At 41.2% G+C, this 24,039-nt stretch overlaps 1 protein-coding gene across 1 annotated transcript; it reads left to right on the forward strand.

The window, feature by feature from the left end:
• The first annotated feature begins 20,396 nt into the window (after positions 1–20,396).
• On the forward strand, positions 20,397–23,792 carry LOC143142705 (zinc finger MYM-type protein 1-like). The gene is made up of 3 exons (XM_076303781.1): positions 20,397–22,261; positions 22,537–22,651; positions 23,265–23,792. The coding sequence occupies exons 1-3, from the start codon at positions 20,727–20,729 to the stop codon at positions 23,790–23,792; spliced, it is 2,178 nt and encodes a 725-aa protein (XP_076159896.1). The 5' UTR covers positions 20,397–20,726.
• Positions 23,793–24,039: the final 247 nt, after the last annotated feature.

The raw sequence follows: 24,039 nt of genomic DNA on the forward strand, positions 1-24,039 counted from the left end.
TATGGCCGTATCATCACAGGCTGCTGTACCCCTGGTTTTGCCACAGGCTGCTGTGGGGCAGGAGCTTGACTAGCTGGCACAGGGTCTGCGGCTGGCATCACTGGGGCTTGAGTGGCAGCCTTTTTTTTCACCTTTTGTCTCCTGGAGCTGCATTTATGGTGCCACCATATGTGTTTCTTCTGGGTCTTCCTGGGCCTCTTTCTGCACTCTTTCTTTCTCCTTTTATATCCTCTCTTTTTTCTTCTTCTCCCTTCTGTTTTTCTCCAGCTCCTGTTTGTTTTCTTTCAAGCTCTTTTTTACTTCTCCTTCAATCTCATTTAGTCCTTTCTTCATTTCTTTTTGAATTTCCTCCAGGCCTTTCTCGACTCCTTTGTTTACTCTGCTTAGCCCCAAGAGTCCTGTCATACTGGGTGGCATCATCACTGAGAGCATTGTCATTCCTTTTCCTCTGCATTGCCTTCTTTTGCCCTGATGAGTTCGCACTGCTTGTGCACCTTTGAAGTGCCCGTTGCACCCTCCATATTGCCCTTCGGCCTAGTAGATTTAGCTCTGTTGCCTGTGTCTGGGCCTGCTCCAGTGTTCGCGGTTGCCTCTGGATCAGTTCCATGGGGTAATAGGCTATATCCTGCTGTATTCCCAAAACGTATTCCTCATCGCTGGGCCCTTCGCTTTCATTTATGCTCTGATCCACCTTGGACTCTTCCATGCAGAGTTTCAGTAAACACTCTTCTTCCCTGCTTTTGTTCCTCAACTTTCGGACGCGCTCATATATTTTTTCCAGGAATTCATTTTTTCTTCCTTTCAGCTCTTCCAATTTGGTCCTTTCAGCTGCTAGACTGATTAGCCTCCTCTAATTCTTCCCATCTTGTCCACCTCAGATGCTTCTCCTTGTCTTGTTCCAGGAGCTCTGCCTTCACCTTTTCTTCTTCACGCTTCTCCTCGAGGCTCATCTCTTTTATGACTCCTAATTTCTCCCTCTGTTCTTGCATGAACTTCAAGAAGTTGACCTTGTATTCCTGGTGCTTTTCAAATTCCCACATGCTTACTCTTTCTTCTATCCATTTCATAGCCTCTCCCATTTTCTCCCAAGCTCTGGTCACCAGTTCTTCTTTTCCTGACTCATTACCTTCTGTCTTTATCAGTTTATCAATTAGTCTTTTTGCTTCCAGCGCTTTCTTCTCGCTCCAGTGCTCGAGCATTCTCTCGGCCTATCTTTGTGTTGCTGCAACATGTTCTTCCTCCATTGTCTTCTGTTGCTCCTGGGTTGTTCCTCTGTCTTGATCTCTCATTTCCATACCTGTTCTTCTGTCCTGTTCTTGTCCCTTGGGAGTGGTGATGTGGTTTATCCTACCTTCCCATCATCCTGCAGCTTTTCCAGGGTGTACCTATGGTTTTCTGCCACTTTCTCTTCACTCCGAAGCGCTTCTCCCCACCTTCTGGCCACTTCTGTTTCAGTCCTCTGTCTTCTCCCTGAAGTCCCTAGGTATGTCTCCGCCTCCTTCAATGCCCCTCCGGATTTTTCACCCCTCGGGGAAAGCACAGGGGCCACGAGGCTGAAGGCGCAGTTGGTTTTGAAGGTGGTGGTACTTCTGATGGGGAGTCTTGTTGCATTTCCATCATTCTCTGTACTTCCTCCCACACCTCCATTCAGTTTCCCAAAGTGACTTCTCTCAATACTTGGACCTCTTGGATTGCAGGGACCTGTGGTCCTTCTTCCCGTTGGCTCATCTCCCTTTTATCTTCTTTCTTTTGTGGTCTCTTGTGGTCTTACAGTCTGTCTTTTTCTACATATGGAGGTGATCGTGGTTCCTCCATAGGCGGGGCTCCTGGTTCTGGAGCCTGATCAGGGATGCTTGTCCTTGTTGAGTTGTCTCCATTTGGGCCTCTTGCTGCCTTTCCTGTACAGTTGGTGTTGGGGGCGGTACCTTGTCCTGGTCGGCTTTCTCCTTCCTTTGTTTTTTGTAGTTGTGTTGTTCTTCCTTGTCCACTGGGTGGCGTTCCTTCTCTGCTATCTCTCTTTGAACTTGAGGGCCTGGAGACATAAATCTCCCCTCCTTGTTCTGTGACATTGCTTGTTGTATCACTATCTTGCCCTGTCCCAGGCTAGGCCTCTAGTTTTATATATTTTTTGGAATTCACCTCTCCATGGATAACTCTCAGAGCTCTGCTCAAATGGTGTGGTATGTGGTTGCTCTCTTTTTCCTGTATTAAGATCAATCCTAACTTATCTCCTTCCAATGTAGTTTACCCTAGGAGCCTTCTTAGAACTTTAAATATTGTCTGTCCTGTATTGGTAGCTTGACCCTCCACTCTCAGGTGATGTTTGCTGCTTACCCTTTATTTATTATAAAACAAATATATTTTTTTTTCTTTCAATAGTACCTGTGTGTGTGAGAGAGGCCTGCTCTAGCCTGCATGTGTGTGTGGGACTTCTTTTGCTCTTCTAGGGAGTCAGCCAACTCTGTGTTATCAGTTAATTCTGGGCAGTCAGCCAGCTCTGTGTTATCAATCACCTCTTGACAGTCAGCTAGCTCTGCAACTGGCCCACTCTGGGCAACCATGTGCCCCCACCTGTGTGCTTAGTGTCTCTGTTTAAACACTCACTCTATACATTTGTTTCTCTCTTCCTTATTTTATTTCCTTAATTTATCAATTTAACACTTTTACCAACTTCTACCAGGTTACAATCAATTTCCTTATTGATATGAGTATTGTTTTACTAGAGTGAATACATTAACCTTCTAGCAGTTTTATACTTTATTTCTTTATTGATGTGAGGATATTGTTCTACTGAAATGAATACATTTTGCCATGTGCATCACAAACTTTTATTATTTTTCCTGTGTGTATTACAACCTTTATTATAGCAAGGCACACTGTAAGATTTTATAGTGATGTTTCTTCTAAGTTTTAATCTAGTGTGAGCCTTCCACGTCTCCTTACAGGGGGAGAATTTCTTGCAAACTTACGTCTCCTTCCCTTAGAGGGAGAACAGTTAATCAATCAAAGGCTGGGTGTTCACTCTCACAAACCTTCCTGCTCTCTGGGCTGCTTCCTGAACTACCACTCGTTCAAAGCTAGTAGTCAAGTCTGTCTTACTCCTCCCTTACTTGTCCAAAAGTATAGTGTTTATCTGATAACAATCTCCCTCTCCATCACCTCCTACTATTAAAAATACTAAAACCTCTAACACTTCCCTTATGTAGCTAGGCAGTAAGTCACTCCTATGATCTGACAGGCGCCACTCAGGCTGAGGCACCTCCCACCAGCTACGCTCTCTCTCTGCGCTCACTTTGGGGAATTGTGGGCATATAATCTGGGCTGGCCCCCGGGCTGAGCACTAGCTGACTCTGGCCTATCCCACGTTCCTGCCTCATCTAGCTCCTCCCAATCACTTCCCACTGTGAGCTCCGATTCAACTTCCCAAAACTCGCTCACACTCTCAACTGGACAAAGGAAGTCCAGACAGGTCCACGGAGAACTCCCAGACCCCTCCTTTCTATCTCTTCTAAGACGGATTCTTAGATTCTGTCCCTACTTTCTCTAACTCTCTACTTTCTCACTCACCACCTCTGCACTCTGCTCTACCACCTTATCTCCCTCTCTGTCCTTCTCTGGGCTTAAGGGGTTGTAGGGAGGACTGCTACTAGAGGGGCTGTAAGGGAAAAGGCCTTACTCAGAGGCTCAGGCGTCTCTGTTGAGAGGTTGGTGAGTGCTTTTATCAAAGCATTTATATCCAACGTATGTATCCCATGCAAATCATTGATCAGTATCCCAATTGCTATCTCTAATGATCCACGTTTTATCCCTATCTCCTTCAGTTAGACTTATTCTGTTCTGAGGGTTTCTACCTGTCCGAAATGTTCACTGGCTCATTTTCCTGTCCAGTGACATCGGCTCATTTTTATATTCTAGGCTTTTTATCTGTCCAAAATCTCACTGGCTCATTCTCCTGTCCAGTGACATCGGCTCATCATTTATATATTTTTCTAGGTTTCCTATGTCCGAAATGTCACTGACTCATTCCCCTGTCCAGTGACTTCGGCTCATCATTTTTTTTCCTATTCTAGGGGTATTATTTTATTATTCTATTGTATAATATTATATCTTCCTATATCTTCCTCGTTCCTATTCCCCCTCTAACCAGCTTGAAATGTTCCTTGCCAGGCTAATTTATGGCCTGGTTGACCTTATCACCCCTCTACTCTGCTGCAGCAGAGTAGTGGGATTACACACACAAACAGACAAGACACACACACACCAAAAACCTTTGCAGATCAGCTGTGCTGCCTGCTCCCTTCAACCTTCAAAGAGATTCAGAATAACCCTATTCTGACTTCTCTAACCTATAGAGGAAATACCATAACATTATAAAACATAAAATACCTTGCAGATCAGACCTTCTGTCTGCCCCTTTGACCTTCAAAGGGATTCAGAATAACCCTATTCTGACTTCTCTAGCCTATAGAGGAAATACCATAAAATTATAAAACATAAAATACCTTGCAGATCAGACCTTCTGTCTGCCCCTTTGACCTTCAAAGGGATTCAGAATAACCCTATTCTGACTTCTCTAACCTATAGAGGAAATACCATAATATTATAAAACATAAAATACCTAGCAGATCAGACCTTCTGTCTGCCCCTTTGACCTTCAAATGGATTCAGAATAACCCTATTCTGACTTCTCTAACCTATAGAGGAAATACCATAAAATTATAAAACGCATGCGCTTTTAAAGATCAACAGTACACCCCCATCTCCCTCCTATGTCTCCATTATTCTTTTTTTAGGACCTAGGTAAACAATCGTGTCCCGGGTTACCCACCAGTCTCCAGACAGGCCGATTCCCCACTAATATAAGCAAAAGTGCTTACCTTTTTTTTGGGCCCTTGGAGAATTGGCAGCTGGGGACCTGCTTCACCCGGGGCAGAACTGCTTTTCCTAATGAATCCTGTGTCAAATCTCGGTAGAACCTCCAGATCTGTCGTGGAAAAAGTCCACTTCCGAATCCAATTTTCCAATTAACAATTACCACTTGACTATTTAGTAATTTAGCACTCTGGAACAAGGCATCCGAAGGAGACAATGTAGACAGAAGATTTTCTGAGGACTGTTGATCTTTATTCTCCATATTGCAATGATAGTACAGCCTAACCAAAGTCCAGACCAACCGTCAAAGCAATAGGGAGGAGATGTCATCAGCTGGGGCCCCCGACGAAATCTGCCTACGGAGGGCTATACACTATATTTTATACCCCTTGGCCCTCGAGAAGTGCCACCCTCTCACGTCATCCCCAAAACCACCTTTCACCAATCAGCATTAAGCAGGGTCGCTTACATTGGTGGAAACCATCTTCCCATCATGCATAAAACTATATGCAAACCTGTCTAATGCATAGGAAACATATGTAAACTAGAGGTTTTCTGGTTCTTTCCAGTTTGGGGAAAATAGGGCCTTCTTATCTGATTCTCTTCCTAGCTGGACAGGCTCTAAATCATAAGACACAGCGGCCTCCTATTCCCTGTCCAGTGCTCACCAGCTGGATAACACCCCCTCCCCTTGACCATGTAAGGAGGAGATGCTCCTCATCCTGGTACCCCCAGTATTTTTCCACTCACCCCACTCCTCTGATAGTTGGTCTGGCCTACACAAGATACAATGACCTCACCCTGCTCACAGCACATGCAGTGACATAAAAACATATGACACTCATGACTACATTCTTCTGAAACATGAAAACCCATGCAATATTATAAACCCTTATGAAACCCATGATTACATCCCTTTAAATCATGAAAATCCACCATATCTCCTACGCCAGACTGGGAATACAGAGCCCTGCAATAGCCCACTCCAAACTATTGCGAGGGAACGCAAAAACTATTGCGAGGGAACGCAAAAACTATTGTGAGGGAACGCAAAAGTATTGCATGGGAACGCAAAAGTGCGGTCTAAAAATATTGCCCACCCTGTCCCCAGGGGGGCTCCGTAGATTCTCACTACAGGAGAGTATGAAAACCACTTAATGGATTTGACATGAGGATTTATGCCAGGGATCCGCAGAGGTATGCAGAAATAATGGAGGAGACGGACGCAAAGACCTCCCCGATGCGAAAAGAGTTTTCTCCACCAAGTTAATTCATTCTGTATATCTTACCTTACAGGGTGTCATTCTGTTGGTCCCCTATGTTGCCAGTCATTTATGTAGCCAATAGGCATTTAGCACAAAAAGGGAAATGCAGTTCAGTTTAAAAAGATGGCGACCTGTTAAATTTGTCGTTCTACGGAAATTATTGTGGTAGTTTGCTATGTTACATTTGATTCCACTGTTGCGAAGTCTGCTTCTTGTCAGTTCAATCATCGATATGGGAAGCTGATTACATTTTTTTTTACCAGATCTACTTAATAGGAGCCCCAGAAAATCAGAAAATAGTATTTCTTGTCTCATTTCTTGGGGATATGTTTTTAATTATATGCCTTGTAGTTTCTTTTTTAAAAGTTGGTATACCATGATTATTGTGTGGTGGGTATTTTTGTATTTTCAAATGACTAATTACTTGTATTTTAATTAAATACATTTTTCACATCAGTATACTATTTTGTATTGTATTTTGTTACATTGTATGAGCTAGTATTTGTAGTTTGTAGCAAAATAGTTTTTGATGTATTTGTGCCCACCTCTGCCTACATACATTAGCCTGACGAGCCAGACCCACATTAAAATGTAGGGTCTGGGGACTCACCGTTCGCAGTGCTCAGTCCGAGGGGAGGAATAATCGGTTGTATTTCAAATTCCCTCTGCACGCAATAGGATAGCGCTACAACTCATGAGTCCCATGCGTTTTCCCTCCAGCGGAGCAAGTTGGCTAGTTCAAACTTTTAACTCGTGTCACGCTGTTCACCAACAGCAACATCGACCTTCTTTGTTTACAAGTAGCAGGAAATTCACGCTGAACTGTTTCAACTCTGCCATCAATCATTATGTTAAGCACGCCTAACGACTCGATGTGATTTGCCCAATCAAAGTTTAATTTTTCCAGCTCGCAAGTCAATGGAGAGTTGCTAGACTAGCCCGGGCAGCAAATTAAATTTGCTGCCGCTAGGGTGCTTCTAGATTTCTAGGCTATACATACTGTACATGACTGGCAACATGAGGGACATACAAAATGACATCCTGTAGGCCAAAGGTGTCCCGATATCCAGATTTAATTAACTTGGTGGAGAAAACTGTTTTCGCATCGGGGAGGTCATGGCATCGGTCTCCATTATTTCTGCATACCTCGGCGGATGTTATCCCTTGCATAAATCCTCATGTCAAATCCATTTAGAGGTTTTAATACTGTCCTGTAGTGAGAATGAACATCAGCTATTAGGTACTCAAGGTACGCATAGGGTCAAAGGTCATCATATGGGGTCCATGTCCTAATGTTCTCCCTCAGTATCTTATCTGTATCGTTTTCAAACTTTAGTCTTGTAGCACTTGTCACACCTGACAATTCAAGCTCCTGAAGTTAGTTACTTTTTATTTTTTTTCAAGTTTTTAATGTTCTAGGGCAGGGTTCTCAAACTCCCGGCCCGCGTCCGGCCCAGCGACGTATATCAAAATAATAATGTAATCCGGCCCTTGAGGGTATTTTTAATTGCAACAAACAACGATAGTGATTAAAATAGACGATAGATCCAAGTACGGTGACAAATCTCATTTGTACTCTCCTCCACTATTTGCTAGACATCCAGAGCTTGATTCAAACCCAAAATCGCTGCACAAAGTTTTCAGGAAATACTTGTATTAGGCCAAGAGGACGTGCATTTTAAATGACGCGGAAGTGATGTAGGCCATAGTCTTGCACAAATTGAAGCAGAAATAGGCCTACACCAAATGTTGAATATAATATTACATATATATATTAATATAATATGACAAAAAAGAAAGTAAACCTGCTCAAATATGTTCATCCAGTATTTACTGAAAGGTGCATAATTTGAGGTGCTTGCCATCCAGTGTCAAATTAGATGGGTAAATGTACCCCCTTCATAAACTTTTGTTTATACTCAAAGATTTTTACATTTACAGTAGGCCTAGGACTTTATCTCTGACCACTTTCAAGCCATGGCCCTTTTAAATTTTGATATAAAAATCCAATGGTGTTGCTTTCTTAACCCTGACGCCTATTGCCAGGTTTAAGTTATGAGAGGAAAATATTTTTATTTGGTGTGAAACACACACATAGGCCTACCTGTTTTTATGCTTTTTTATTTGTTTTTATAATTTGTATTAATATTTATTTTATCATTATTTTATTTATAAGCTACAAGGTTGCTAGCACAGGTGTCTAAAAATAGATAATAAGACTTGCACTTTCTGTTTGTAGTTTTGTGTTTGAAAATACAGTATTTGAAAAAAACATTGCATTTTAGGAAATAGCCGTTCTTTTTTGTATTATTCTTTAACACTGACGTGGCCCTCCAATCAGATAACAATGGCAGAAGTGGCCCCCAGCTCATTTGAGTTTGAGACCCCTGTTCTAGGGGGATGATTATGATGGAGTATTTGGGCCAAACATGAAGAAAAAAAATATTTTTGCCATGGCATGACATGTCGACATTAAACTTGACATTTTGAGAATAAAGTTGAAATAGCTTATCTAGTATAAACACAGACATGTGTGCATTTACTTAAATAAATGCAGAATAAAGGCAGTTGCCTAGTCGGGAGGACAGCTTCATTCATCAATAGCCTGTTTTGCATCCATTACAAACAAACGTGCAATGTGAAAGTCTGGAATTGGGGAGAGCACTTAGTAGTCTAGGCTACTGAATAAGCATGACGTCAAACCTTTAGATGAAAAACACTCTTTAATAATAAAATAAACTGCTAATGAAGTTTACTTTTGACCCTCAAATGTATCGCCTATAACCACGTGATAAAAGGACGTAACAGGAAATTATTTGGCTGAGCAACCGAGGTTAATATGTTTGTTATGTCCAAATGATGTCTGTCGTTATTGCACAGAAGAAAACTGAAATGTTTCATTTGTCTTCAGTCTAAGGGGGAACTGCAGATGTCTTCAGTCAGTATGATAAAATAGTGTCAGAATTTTATGTTGCATACATGAGGCCAACGAAACAAGAATTATTCACTCTTTATTATTTCCAATATACAAAACATGTTATGAAAACAGAAATATATGGATATATTTTAAATGTACTTTCAAGTGTGTAAAAATGTTCATATCAGACAAAAACTCACCACTTAAAAAAACATGTATTACAATTAAAGACAGAAAGTCTACATGAGATAAAGTAACCTTATAAAAATGTATGAAAATAAAAATACTGAGTAATATTTCAAATAAAATCATCACGTTACTGTAAATACTGTATGAGCTAATTGCCTACCATTATCTAACAATTAAGTTTGCTGTTCATATTTAATGGTGGTTAGTACATTACAACAATGTACTTAGATAAAACATATTTACATGAAGTTGTGCTGCTGGTCTCTTTTGAATGAACACACACTAATTATAACTAATTTTGTGTTTTGTCCCATAGAGAATAGAGTAATACACTGCGTTTGAGAATACACATGTGAAACATACATTAAAACATTGACATTAAAGCTCATAATAATACATCATACATCTACAGTATGGATCAAAGGTAATATTGTGATGTTGTGGAAGTCCTAAGTCTGACAGGTGGAGCTTTAGGAATTTACTGACAATTTACATCATACTGCTTTTATGATTCCTCGTCCAGTAAACTCATACACCATCATTCAACTTTTAAATATTCATTGGACATTTCCTGTCCTTACCTCTATCTCTCATAAGTTACATATTCTTCCATTTTCTCAAATATCAGGGAGATCCACATCGTCATATCCCTCCTCACAATCTGGAAGACAGAAGTTAGGAGGATGGTCATCATAAACTCCAGATCCTTCTTTGTTTTCAAAAAATACTTTGTATTGATACATGCTTTCCTTAGAGAGATTGTTCACTGTCAGGTCCATGACTGGTGTATATGGTAGCTTTATGTATTTGCCACCAATACATTTCAGATATGTTACAGTTTTTTTCAACTGCTTACACACTAAATCTTTGCTTGTCACACAATTTTCTAAACATGTCCTCCAAACATCATAACCCGACACCAAATCTGCAAAACCATACACTAATTCTCAGTGTTTGACTCAGTTTTCAATTGACTAAAACACATTTTGCAAAACACCACACACAATTTTCTACCTAACACACAAAAATCTAACAGGAAGTAACTTGATTTCGTTCTTCAAACACAACCCATCAAAATGCCACACTAAATCACCAGTGCTTCACTCTTTCTCTTCACATGTGCAAACACTCTTTACTTTACTGAACACCATCCAATCATTGCCTTAGTATAGGCCTATGAATAGATATACTCTCTATATAGGTATAGACCCTTTCAATCTGCTCCTAGAGGATTTCCGGTTGAAATATTCAGAACCAATGCAGATACTTTAAAAATAGAGAAAATACAGTAATCGGACTTTAGCTTACAGTAATGTTCTACAAAAAGTTGACTTTATGTAAAATTTGTCTTTTTACTCTATTTTTGTTTGTCCCCATGTTACAGTACCATTAGCTCAATACATGTTTCTGTGCCTCCAGAAATGCCTTAGGAACGCTTACTGTAGAATTGTTGGTTTCTGCAGTTGAAAGGGTCTATAGGCCTATGAATACATACTGTACACGACCCCCCACCTCACACACACACACACACACACACACACTTGTCTTTAGAAGGAAAAAAAAATCAGTGTTTTCAAAACTCCATGCATGTACATCTGGTGGTCACTGTATTCTTCTTTGCTTTTTTTCTTGTTTGCTGTAAAATACTGTATTCACAACAACAAATTATTTGGGAAAAATCACTATTTTTGGTTTCAATATTGCTTGCATTTTTACTGTGTATTTCAACTTCTCTTTGTTGATACCGTAACTTTCACTCTTGTATGGAAATACATATAGAAAGCCTAAGACAGAAGAGCTTTAGGTTTTGAGCAACAGTGTGTACATGATGTATCCAAAATGTCATATTATGACAAAATTGTTTGTAATGTGAGGCGAATGTTTGCTTTAAACATGTGTTTTTGACATTTTGAATGTTGTGTGTCATTTTGCTGGAGATTTGAGGCATTTTGCATTTTGTGTGAGCAGTTGTGGGTTTTGTGTGTGGAGTTTTGAAAAATAGACACAGAGTTTTGAAAACGTGTGTAAACAATTGTAAAAAACTGTAATCGGACTTTAGCTTACAGTAATGTTCTACAAAAAGTTGACCCCCCCCCCCCACCTCACACACACACACACACACACACACACACACACACACACACACACACACACTTGTCTTTAGAAGAAAAAAAAATCAGTGTTTTCAAAACTCCATGTACATCTGGTGGTCACTGTATTCTTCTTTGCTTTTTTTCTTGTTTGCTGTAAAATACTGTATTCACAACAGCAAATTATTTGGGAAAAATCACTATTTTTGATTTCAATATTGCTTGCATTTTTACTGTGTATTTCAACTTCTCTTTGTTGATACCGTAACTTTCACTCTTGTATGGAAATACATATAGAAAGCCTAAGACAGAAGAGCTTTAGGTTTTGAGCAACAGTGTGTACATGATGTATACAAAATGTCATATTATGACAAAAGTGTTTGTAATGTGAGGCGAATGTTTGCTTTAAACATGTATTTTTGACATTTTGAATGTTGTGTGTCATTTTGCTGTAGATTTGAGGCATTTTGCATTTTGTGTGAGCAGTTGTGGGTTTTGTGTGTGGAGTTTTGAAAAATAGACACAGAGTTTTGAAAACGTGTGTAAACAATTGTAAAAAACTGTAAACATGTGTTTTTGACATTTTGAATGTTGTGTGTCATTTTGCTGGAGATTTGAGGCATTTTGCATTTTGTGTGAGCAATTGTGGGTTTTGTGTGTGGAGTTTTGAAAAATAGACACAGAGTTTTGAAAACGTGTGTAAACAATTGTAAAAAACTGTAAAAACAATCCCCTTGGATGAAATTGTATATGCAGTATTGTTTTATCAGTTGTTACTGGTTATGAATCTGCATTATATTTACAAAACTGTAAAAAACATCAAAAGTAATATTTAGATGTTTGGTTGAATAACGTGTTCTACCTTCTTGAGAGTCCTTGGATGATTTAATTGTTTCATAGACATCTGTAGTACCTGTGTCAGATATAATTAAATCAGAAACCTTAATATAGTACAAGAAGAACCAGATCAACCTATCCAGATATTTTATCATGTGATGACACAAACCTCTCTGCAGTGGCACATACAAGGGTGTGAGGGTGTAATAGTCATCTGTACTTCCTATGTGAAGGAATGAATGATAAATCATTACAATGAGAGAATTGTATTTGTTCTACAAAAATCGAAATCTAAACTACATTCTCATTAGTACAGCTCAAAAAGATAAACATAAAAGCCAGTTTTACTGTTCTGCAGGGGCATACACTCTGACTGAGTACCTTCTCTTCCTGCAGACTGAATCTGATACCTCTGGTCCGGGTCTGAACTCTGATTGGTCCTCTGGTCCGGGTCTCTACTCTGATTGGTGGTCTGGTCCGGGTCTGAACTCTGATTGGTGGTCTGCAGTTGCTGGTCTCTACAGGGACAGGGATCTGTCATGTGCTGACAAAGTAATGATGTATGACTGACTGTTGAAACCCATACAGAAAATATCCAGACTGTTTACACAGGTAAAGACTATAAAGACTGGTTATTAAGTAATCTGTGACTAAATCATATTCAGGGTTAAGGCATTTCTGAGTAGGTCACAGCTTCCCATTAACAAATTAAATTGTGAAGAAAACTTACAGGTTTCGCTCCACTGTACCGGAACCTGAATCTCAGAAGAGAACATTTACAAACATCAATCCAATGTCATGTGTCATTTTTTAATCCGTCTTTTATTAACATTTAAATAAGAAATACCGGTCGGTATGGCAGATGCAACACAGGAGTCATTTCCATGAACTGATAGCATGTACTCTTACAAGGATACAAGGATACAAGGAAGTTTATTGTCACATGATAGTTACTGGAAGTAAGAAATGCAGTGAAATTATATCTGGTGTCAGGCTATTTGTGCATTAATGGGGGGGGGGGTTTAGTAGATTAAGTGGCAAGGGCTGCATAAGAAAGGTGGGGGAGGATTGGGATTGGGGGGGGGGGGGGGCACCAAGGAGCACCCATAAGCAACAGGGGCAAGGGAAAACTCCCTTACCAAGAAAGAAACCTTGGGCAGATCCACGGCTCAAGGGGCTAACCCAACTGCCAGGGGTCTTGGTGTGTGTGTTGGGGGGATGACAAGGGAAATGGGATAGTGTGCTGTGTATGTGGGGAGAGGGCAGTGTGCAATATGTGTGTTGGAGAAGCTTCCTCATGAGACAATGTGCTGTGTATGGGGGGGGCAGTGTGCTGTAAGTATGTTGGGGATGTGTGCTGGAGAAGCTTCCTGATGAAATAATGTGCTGTGTATGTAGGGGAGAGGGGAGGGGGCAGTGTACTGCAAGTATGGTGAAGGGACTTACTATTGCAAGCAGAGTACTGTATGAAGTATGTGAGTGATGACAGTGAAGATGTGTGTGTGGGCGGGAGGGGAGTGGAGCAGTGACTGTGTGTGTGTGTGTGTGTGTAGTGTGTGTGTGGGTAGGTGGGGGCAGTGTGCTGTAAGTATGTAGAGGATATGTGTTGGAGAAGATCGATCCTGAAGACAATGTGCTGTGTATGTAGGGGGGGGGCAGTGTGCAGCAAGTATGTAGAGGAGGCTTACTGTAGCAAGCAGTGTGCTGTATGTATGTGAGGTGATGACAATGATGATGTAAGTGTGTGCGTTTTTTGTGTGTGTGTGTTGGGGATGGGGGTGGGGGGGGCAGAAGGCTAGGCAATCAAGGACATGGGTAGATGGAGGAGAAATCAAAAATAAGAAATAAAAAGTTCTATGGAGATGTGCAAAAGTTGGAGAAAGTCAGATATGTGTGTGTGTGTGTGTGTGTGTGTGTGTGTGTGTGTGTGTGTGTGTGTGTGTGTGTGTCTGTCTGTGTGTGTGTGTGTGTGTGTGTGTGTGTGTGTGTTTTGACGTGTGATGAAATAAGAAAATAAATAAAAGGTCTGTAGCATAGGGTGAGGGATGTAAAAGTGCTAAAAGTCTTACCTTTAACTTTGTAGGAGTGATACAGTAGTATGGCCAGTAACATAGCCAGAGCAAATGCTATGAGGAGCCTAATCACCAGGATCACATCACCATCTGCACAAAGACTTTACTCATTTAGTTGCCAACCAAAAGCAATCACAATTTACAAATTCATGTGACTGATAAAGATCTTGACAAAGTCTGAGAATTTCCTTCACTGCTCTATAAACCAAGAAGGATGAAAGTCTGCTGAACCACCACATGGAAATCCAGACACAACTAGAATGGCACTCACTCATTACAGAAGGTATCGTAGCTCTGGGTTCTGTACTACGGCACTGTTTTAGGTCAGACTATAAAGAAATGTATTTGCTTGCTTTGATCACTATGGCAAATACAATAGTAGTGAAAGTGAAACCAAATCATTACAGTTGATCCAAGAGTCCAGATAATCCTGCACACAGACAGATGGACAAAACACACCACACCTAGCAGGGGTAATAAATTAGCCAACAACCACTAACAGAAAACTTACATTCAATTTTCCATACACTATAATATTGGATTACACTCACTGTGATCTCTAAATGGAAACACTGTAAGTTAACTCACTGTGATCTCTAAATGGAAACACTGTATGCTAACTCACTGTGCACGGTGATGTTGACACGGTTACTCTGCTCTCCAGAGTATACTGTATATATTTATATATATATTCTAATGAAACAAACTAACCTATACACTTGATCTCAACTGCATCACTATATTGAGTATAGAAGACTGGGTCTCCTCTCCCAGCTCTGCACCAGTACTGTCCTCCATCAGAGACTTTAACAGAGCTGATGCTGTAGGAGTTTCCATCAGTCTGGGCCACAGGATCAGAGGTCTGTGTGTCTCTGTACCAGTAGAACACCAAACCAGAGGAAACACCCAACTCACATCTCAGAGCCACTGAGTCTCCTGTGAGGAGCTGGTGGTCTGGACTTAATGTGACTTTGGGCTTTGATGCTGAAGAGGAAGAAACAGTCATTATCAAACACATCTCAACAAAGTTAGAATGTCACACAGCACATATGCACATGCAAGCACGCATGTAGGCACACACACACACACACACACTGTAGTTACCTTTAACATCAAGAGTTATTGTGCTGCTTGGTTGTGATGCTGTGGGTCTGTCTCTCCTCTCCCCCTCACACCAGTACTGGCCCTTATGAGACTCAGCAGCTCCTCTGATGGTCAAGGTGTTTCCCTCAGACACTGGGACGCTGCTGGACCCCTTATACCACTTATATGTCCAGCCACTGAGAGACTCTATCACACACTTCAGAGTGGCCATCTCTCCAGTGAACACAGGACTCTGGGGCTCTACAGTCACTGTAGCCAAAGGCAGCTCTGCACAGGAACACATGGAGAGAATGAGGAACAAAGATGAATGAGTGTGAACTGTTCTCATTAGATCACGAAAGACCTGGTAACACATTCCCATGTTATATTTTAAGCATGTATCAGTATATGATTCAGACATGATACCTTTGTATATTATTCCTAATTTTTAGATAGAGAAAAAACTCATGAAAACACTAATAAAAACAATATCACCTTCCACTTGTTTGTTTAGAACTTACCTTCCACTGTAATCTGAACAGTATTGCTGTGAGACAGTGTTGTAGTACTCGAGTCCAAGACTCGAACTCGAGTCCGAGTCATTAGCTAAATTTAGAGACTCGTGACTTGACTTGGACTTGAGCACTGATGACTCAAACTTGGACTCGGACTCGTGCATTCGTGCATAAACAACACACACTGCTGCTGGATAGCTGATCATCGTGACTTGGTGAACAGTGTTTTCCCTGACTGACGCGAGAAGCAAGGTTCCATTCATTCATTTTCATTCGGGGCGTGCCCTGCCGTGCTTCTGTCTGTTAATTTGCAGCAGGCTATTATCGGATGAAAGAAAAATAAACTAAACGTTTTCCCGATCAAGATATAGCATACTTAATTTTGGTGTCATAAAATATAGAAGCATAACATAAAATTGCCTAGTAGAGTGTCCATGTAGTGTCAATGTAGGCCTACGTGTCTGCGCAAGTGAAACTGACAAACTGAACCTCTCGTGGGTAGGCCAGAAACAACTATATTTAAAACCACAAATGAACTGGATTACTGTTACTGTTCAAACGAGCGATTTGATAGCCTAATCCACTGCACGAAAAAAAAGGAAATAGCAACGTGTTCTATTTCTAACAGGTGAATATCGTAGCAAATATGGCGATGGCAGCTTAAAAAAACATTTATTTCACTCATCTCGCTGAAATGAACGTGGCCTGTTGCACAAATAAATGAATTAGGCAGGTGATCTACATCTTCGTTAACCTAAAGCTAGTTTTCATCTCTATTGTTGACGTGAAATATGTCTCCATAGTGTCAGTGAAGTGATAACATAATTATGCAGTTGCCGGAAGCCAGTGTTCACGTCACGGGAGTCAGAAAGAAGCTACCAAGATGGGCCCTACTCTGAACACTGAGGACTCGAACCTGGACTTGGACTCGAGGCATAGTGACTTGACTACAACACTGCTGTGAGATGAATATTCCCAGCTACTCTCTCTCACTCCTGAGCACTTATACTCCCCCTGGTCAGACATAGTGGCTCTGCTGATGGTGTAGGTGTTTGTCTCAGAGGCTTTTAAGTGAATACCACTCGAGTTTATACAACTTATATGTCCAGCCACTTGAAGGCTGTATTCCACATGTCAGAGTGACTGTTTCTCTAGTGAACACATGACTGGGTTGTACTGTCAGTTCAGGCTTTGGAAAAGCTGTGTTGTGACAAACAAATTGTAAGCATGTTTATGAATACAAGCTCTGAAGTAAATAGATATAATTATCATTTAAAATATCATTGGTGTAGTAGTATTCACCTCTTACACGGACAGGGACCGGAGTACTACGCTGGGAGGTCAGAGGTCTTTTTCCTCTAGTGCCTTGACATGTGTAGTGGTCCTGGCCAGCTTGATCAGGGAGGTAGATGGTGGTGGATTGTCTATACGTAGTGTAAATGTAATCACTACCTCTGTACCAGTAATACCAATCCCAGTCTGTGTGTTCTGCTACATCACAGCTCAGAGTGACTTCATCTCCAGTATAGAAGGGAGGCTGAGGATACACTACAGCTACTGCAGCAGTGGGCAGATCTGTGGAGGGAAACATCATAGACACAGATTCATTTACTGACTGACTTCTAATGTGTGGGTCAAGAAACATTAAATGGACAGAGAGCCATATGACAGAACGATACATCTTATATATCTATCATGACCCTCAATGAGTGATCTGACCTTCAGGACTCAGTCTGTCTGCAATTTTTATCAATCTGTATTCACCTGTGACACTGATAGGAAGATGTACTGCTCTGAGAATTCCTCGGCCGAATTCCTCCATGTCCTTTGCATGTGTACTGGCCAGCATCATCAGGAAGAGAGATGGTGATGGTCTTCCTGTTCTGGCCGGATACCTGGTCACTGTCTTTATACCAGTCATACTGACCCCAGTCTGTGTGTTCTGCTATTTCACAGCTCAGAGTGACTGTATCTCCAGGATAGAAGGGAGGCTGAGGATACACTACAGCTACTGCAGCAGTGGGCAGATCTGTGGAGGGAAACGTCATGCAACTGAAGACACAGGGCCAGATTTCAAATATTAACATGATAGGAAATTAATTTCTTGAATTTTCCCTTTGGGATCAATAAAGTATCTATCTATCTATCTATCTATCTATCTAAGTGTCAGATGAGTACATGTAACTGAAAACTCTTCAACGCCATCTACTGCAAGAAAGTGTAAATGTTATTTTTACCATGCATCTCGTAAATTCCTTTACAACGTATTTCATGTACAAACTGTCTTCAAATACGTGTTCAATACGTTCAAAGAGATTTACACATGTATATAATTACAGACACAATATGTACTCACCTTTAACCTCAACAAATGTCATTTCACTCATCTGTGATACATCTCTCAGCTTTACCTGACACCAGTAATGCCTCTAGTGAGACTTAGCTGTGATGGTGAGTGTGTTCTTGTCAGACTTATACAGTTTGTCAATAAACATTAAATGTACAGAGAGCCATATGACAGAAAGATACATCTTATATATCTATCATGACCCTCAATGAGTGATCAGTCTACTCAAATTCCTACTACTCAGAATAGCACAAAAAGATCAAAGCAATCTTTCAACACCCTCTCCCTCTCATACAAACACATTCATGCATGCAATAGTTACCTTTAACATCAAGAGTTATTGTGCTGCTTGGTTGTGATGCTGTGGGTCTGTCTCTCCTCTCCCCCTGACACCAGTACTGGCCCTTATGAGACTCCGCAGCTGCAGTGATGGTGTATGTGTCGGTGTCCCCCTGAGAAAGTACATTTCCGTCCCAGTCTTTATACCACTTGTACTTCCAGACTCGTACTCTCAGGCTCAATCTCACACTTCAGAGTGACGTTCTCTCCAGTGAACACAGGAGTCTCTGGCTGCACACTCAGTGTAGGTCAGGCCCGGGGTGGGTAATCGGGAGAATCGGGAGAATTCCCGGTGGGCCGCTTCACTTTTGGGCCGGTCGACGAAAAAAATATTGACATTTGTCACGTTAGTCTAACTTCTCTTAAAGTAGGCTACACGTTCCGCATTCTGTGCATGGCACCGTTGCCTCTGCATGGGTTGTAGCCTACCGTGTGAGGGAGTTCTCCCCTCCCAAAGAGAGTTGGTTGGGTCCATATAGCCCGTCTTTTCCAAAAAAGTTTTCTCAGATACGGATAGCCGGGCCGGCCCTACAGTAGCCATAAGCGTCAGGAAGGATGGATGGTAGAAAGAGGCCAGGAGTGACTGAAACGGCCAGGTAGATGCTGCTAAATGTGCCAAGCTTCTAGATTAGGCCTACAGACAAAAGTGGCAACTGGTAAAGAGAGATAGCTATAGGCAATGATTATTAGCAGTTATTGGGCTAATATTGGACGTTTGTAACGTTGTCAAGCTATTTGCAAGCAACATATTACATTTCTTAAAATATTAGCCTTTTGTATCCGATTCATAGACTTTGCAGTATGCAAATATTAATAACAAAACTGAAGTTTGATCTGTGTAGGCCTATGCGGTAAAAATTGTAGCCTCTGAGCAGCAGATCAACCAGTCGACCACTGAAAATGATGAGCCCGAAATTAGTGATAAGGAGGCCATGACTACAGGGACAAGTAGAGAGGATAAATTAAAGTTATTTAATGTAAGAAACCTATATGCCTTGTTTGCTTAAAAGAGGGTGTAGTAAAGGAGTAGGCTAAATCACCAAACAACAATATAGCCTACCCATGCAAAAAACATGTAGCCTAAACATTAGTTCAATATGCCTCTTTGTGGAAGCGTGGGATAGGCTACATTTCAAAGGCTTTCTTTCTTTCTGTCTTTCTTTCTTTCTGTTTTTGTTAACTTGTGGAATAGTGGAATATTTTTTGTTAACTTCTCAGTTGAAGTGAATTAATATAACCTTTACACATTTGTTGAACCATGGTACTAATAAAAACTACAGGATAGTAAGAGCTGAAATGTTGCTTCATTTATCCAATTTCCACCACTATGGAAAACGTGGGCCGGTCTTGGGCCTGAAACTCCCGGGCTGAAAAGTGGCCCCACTCCGGCCCTGGTGTAGGTGTAGGCAGGGCTACGGAAGTACAACACTGAGTATCAACAACATCATCACATAATAAAAGGGCATTTTATTTATCAGACCTTCAGGACTCAGTTTGTCTGCCATTTTAATCAAGCTATTCACCTGTGGCACTGATAGAGGAAGATGTACTGCTCTGAGAATTCCTCGGCCGAATTCCTCTATGTCCTTTGCATGTGTAATGGCCAGCATCATCAGGAAGAGAGATGGTGATGGTCTCCCTGTTCTGGCCGGATACCTGGTCACTGTCTTTATACCAGTCATACTGACCCCAGTCTGTGTGTTCTGCTACATCACAGCTCAGAGTGACTGTATCTCCAGGATAGAAGGGTGGCGGCTCGCCCATAGAGGGCGCTGGGGCGCCGACCTCCCGCCAACCTGCCTGCCTGTTTTTTTTTTATTATTATTTTTTATTTTTTTAAATCTCTCATTTTGAAAAATATAATCTGTGTTACTTAAATGCTAATAAGGATTTTACTTTATAATGTGTTTAGAACTTTCCAGAATGATATTTTCATTCACTTTCACGTTCAAGTTTCACATTCAACGTGGTGTAGGCTAGTAGCCAATAGGCTGTCTTCCCTGGGCTCCAGTTAGCTCAGCACTACTAGCTTTGGAATTTAAGCCAATGGCTCCCCGGTTGCTACGCAAAAAAGTATATATTTCGCCAATCATCATCGTCGAATTTTATGGTTTGGGGGCGCTGAAAATATCGCCCATAGTACCAAGTGCATCACTGAACGTTAAAAGACATTTACCTCAGAGGGGAGTGTGAGGGCAGCATGTCGAGTGCCACTAATGTAGTCGTGGGAGTTCAGCTACTATCCCCAAATTCAGTTAAATATCTACACCTGTATCCATTCGAAAGAAGAACATTAGCGGAAAAATTAATAGTAAAAGAACTCGGACCAGACAAGCCAGAAGTAAATATAACACAGCAGGTGCGAGAAAAGGAGAAGACCTACAAGAGAACATTTTCCAGAGGTTGGTTCGATCGAAAGGCTTGGCTAACTAGCTGTGGGTATGCCAATGCAATCTTTTGCTTTCCTTGTTTACTTTTTAAAACAAGTGCGTGTGATAGTTCGTGGACACAGACAGGGGTGACAGACCTAAAACATATGTCAGAGCGCATTAAGAAACATGAGCTGGCAAGAGTGCATATGGACAACTCTGTGAAGTTAGCCATGCTAGGCCGAATTAGCATAGCCACACAGTTAAATGAGGGACACCGCATTAGCATAAGAAAACACAACGAGGAGGTGGACAGGAATCGGCATATTTTGTCAAAGATCGTTGATGCCGTGAAATTTTGTGGGGCCTTTGAACTTGCTTTGCGTGGTCATGATGAGAGTGACACATCAGAAAACCCTGGCATTTTCCTGGGTCTCATTGACCTAATGGCGTCAATCGACCGTGATTTGGAGGAGCACCTGGAGAACGCCACTGTTTTTAAAGGCACTTCGAAGACCGTGCAAAATGAACTGTTAGACTGCATGTTGTCAGTTCTCAGAGACCACATTCTGGAAGAGGTAAAACAGTCGGACTATATTGCCATTCAGGCAGATGAGACAACCGACATCTGCACTCATTGTCAGCTCGTGCTTGTGCTACGGTACATAGATGGCCACAACAACATTCAAGAACGCTTTTTTGAGTTTATCGCGCTTCCAAATGCGACCGCTGCTACGATTGCCACTGAATTATTGGAAAGGCTGAGGACCATTCTTCCTGCGGGACAAGAGCGAAAATTAATTGCCCAGGCCTATGATGGTGCCGCAGTGATGAGGGGTGCTACAGGTGGAGTGCAGCGTAAAGTTCAAGATGTCTACGGGAGTGCCTACTACGTTCACTGTTATGCGCATCAATTGAACCTCATCATGCAGCAGGCAACATCCCACATCCCGAAGATCGGCCAGTTTTTTTCAGACATTGGGGGTTTTTCTACATTTTTTTCTAAGTCTTTCAAACGAACGGCAGTGCTAGATGAGGTGGTGGCACACCGACTTCCAGGTGCTTCAACAACGCGATGGAACTTCCACAGTCGTGCTGTTAACACAGTTTACGAGCACAAAGATGAACTGGTCAAGTGTTTCCAAACCATCCGAGACAGAGGAGACTTTGATGCTATATCGAAGAGAGAGGCCGGGGGTTGTATGAGAATGTTGGAAGATGAGGTTTTCTGTTTCTTCCTGGCGTTATTTCATAAAATCATGCCACATGTAGACATGCTGTTTAACCAGCTGCAGAAGAGAAACATAGACTCTGTCTTCATCGCAGGCATCACCCAGCGGTTCACTCACAGCATACAGGCTATCAGGTAGGCTATGATTTTGCATATTGGCTGAAAACATGCTTATGTGGCCTAAACGATAAACACATAAATCTTCATGGCTGGGCACAATATAACCCCTCATAAATATCACAATTTCGTCACCATGTTAGACTAATGAATTTATTTGTGATGAATTTAGATAACATTGACTAGGCCCAACACAACAATAGCACATATTTTAATACAGTTTTAATACAAGTTGGTTTATGATACAGTAATTTCAGGGTGGACAGTGACTTGTGAAACTTGTTTTGGATCAGGGACTCTGTTGATTCTCTAGTTGAAGATGAGGACTATAGGGGACCTGTACAGGAACCACCCCCGAAGAAACGGATGGCAATGGGAGAAGAAACGCAACGACATCTGGCAATAGAGGTAAGCAGTAACATAAATTCTATTTCTGTATTAGATTAGCCCAGTGGTTCTCAAACTGTTGTACAAGTACGCAGACTCTCTATAGTGGTACTCCGGGAGTGTCCGAGATTTTTTCTTTCTTTCATAAAGATGAAATAATCATAATATATACGATAACAAATCTTTGATCAGTGAAGTTTAAACTAGTTTTGTCTTTCTTGGGGGGAAATAATGTAAAACAGTATGTACAATGTAAAATATGTAGTTTATTTGGTCTATACTACTGTATTTTAATGTCAGTAATAATGGTGGTACTTGGAGAGCCCATTTTTTTCTGAGGTGGTACTCATTGTGAAAAGTTTGAGAATCACTGGATTAGCCTATGTATTTGTGTTTGTTTGCACATTTTTGTATTCTGAATTGTCATTATTAGACATATTTATCTACTGGAGAATGCAGAAATTATATTATTTTCTTCACATTTATGCTTTTAATAATTACAGTAAGCCTAACTTGCTCATAACAAAATTGGAGCTGCTATGAATATGCTGATTTTATTGTAGTGTTGAACTGAGAAATGTGAAAACAAATGTTTTCTGTGTTTACTTTTCTACAATTCTGTATCATTTCATAGGTATGTGATACCATTATGAGCCATGCCAAGGAGAGGTTTTCTTTCACCAAGCATCTCATCAGTGCCACTCTCTTGCAAGGAGACTTGTTCTCACAACACAGCAGAAAGTTCCCAGACTCAGCACTACAAACCACGGTGGATGCCTATCCCATGTTGGACAAAGCGAGACTTAAAACAGAACTGTCCCTGATCTACGAAAATGAGGACTTCAAGGGTTGCAGTGGTGCACTGGCTCTCTTTCAGGTTCTAATGGAAAATAATCTTCAAGACACATTCACCGAAACTGTAAGTCTTCTCAAGATCCTCATCACCACACCAATGACAACAGCAGAATCAGAGAGGTGCTTCTCTACTTTAAAGAGGATAAAAACTTTCCTTAGGAACACTATGGCACAAGATCGCCTCAACGCTCTGGCTATGCTCTCTATAGAGAAAAAACTCACAAGGGACATTCCAGATTTCAACACCAGGGTTATTGAGAGATTTGCCACTCAGAAAGATAGACGAGCAAAGTTCCTGTACAAATAAGAGTTCTCCATCCACTTCACTCACTCACCCCCCACCCCCCGCATTCACTCACATATTCACTCCATCTACCTTTCTCATACACACAAATCTAACTCAGACACCATATCTTAGTCTCTCTTTACTCTTTACTCTCTCTAACTCACACTAGCTGTCATTCTCTTACTCACTCAGTCTCTCTCGCTCTCTCTCTCTTACACACACACTAGCTATCATTATCTTACTCAGTCTCTCTCACACTCATGCTCTC

This window comes from Alosa pseudoharengus, unplaced genomic scaffold (genome assembly GCF_046254945.1).
Source record: "Alosa pseudoharengus isolate Yale_2024_CS ecotype anadromous, Long Island Sound unplaced genomic scaffold, YU_APseudo_1.1 YU_APseudo_1.1_scf_24, whole genome shotgun sequence".
Lineage (NCBI taxonomy): Eukaryota > Metazoa > Chordata > Actinopteri > Clupeiformes > Clupeidae > Alosa > Alosa pseudoharengus.

Bases quoted from the DNA above. Each gene is read 5' to 3' on its own strand.
- LOC143142705 (XM_076303781.1), top strand. From the start codon at position 20,727: ATGTCGAGTGCCACTAATGTAGTCGTGGGAGTTCAGCTACTATCCCCA. The intron at 22,262-22,536 runs GTAGGCTATGAT...GTTTTGGATCAG, and splicing joins CACAGCATACAGGCTATCAG to GGACTCTGTTGATTCTCTAG. The intron at 22,652-23,264 runs GTAAGCAGTAAC...ATCATTTCATAG, and splicing joins AACGACATCTGGCAATAGAG to GTATGTGATACCATTATGAG.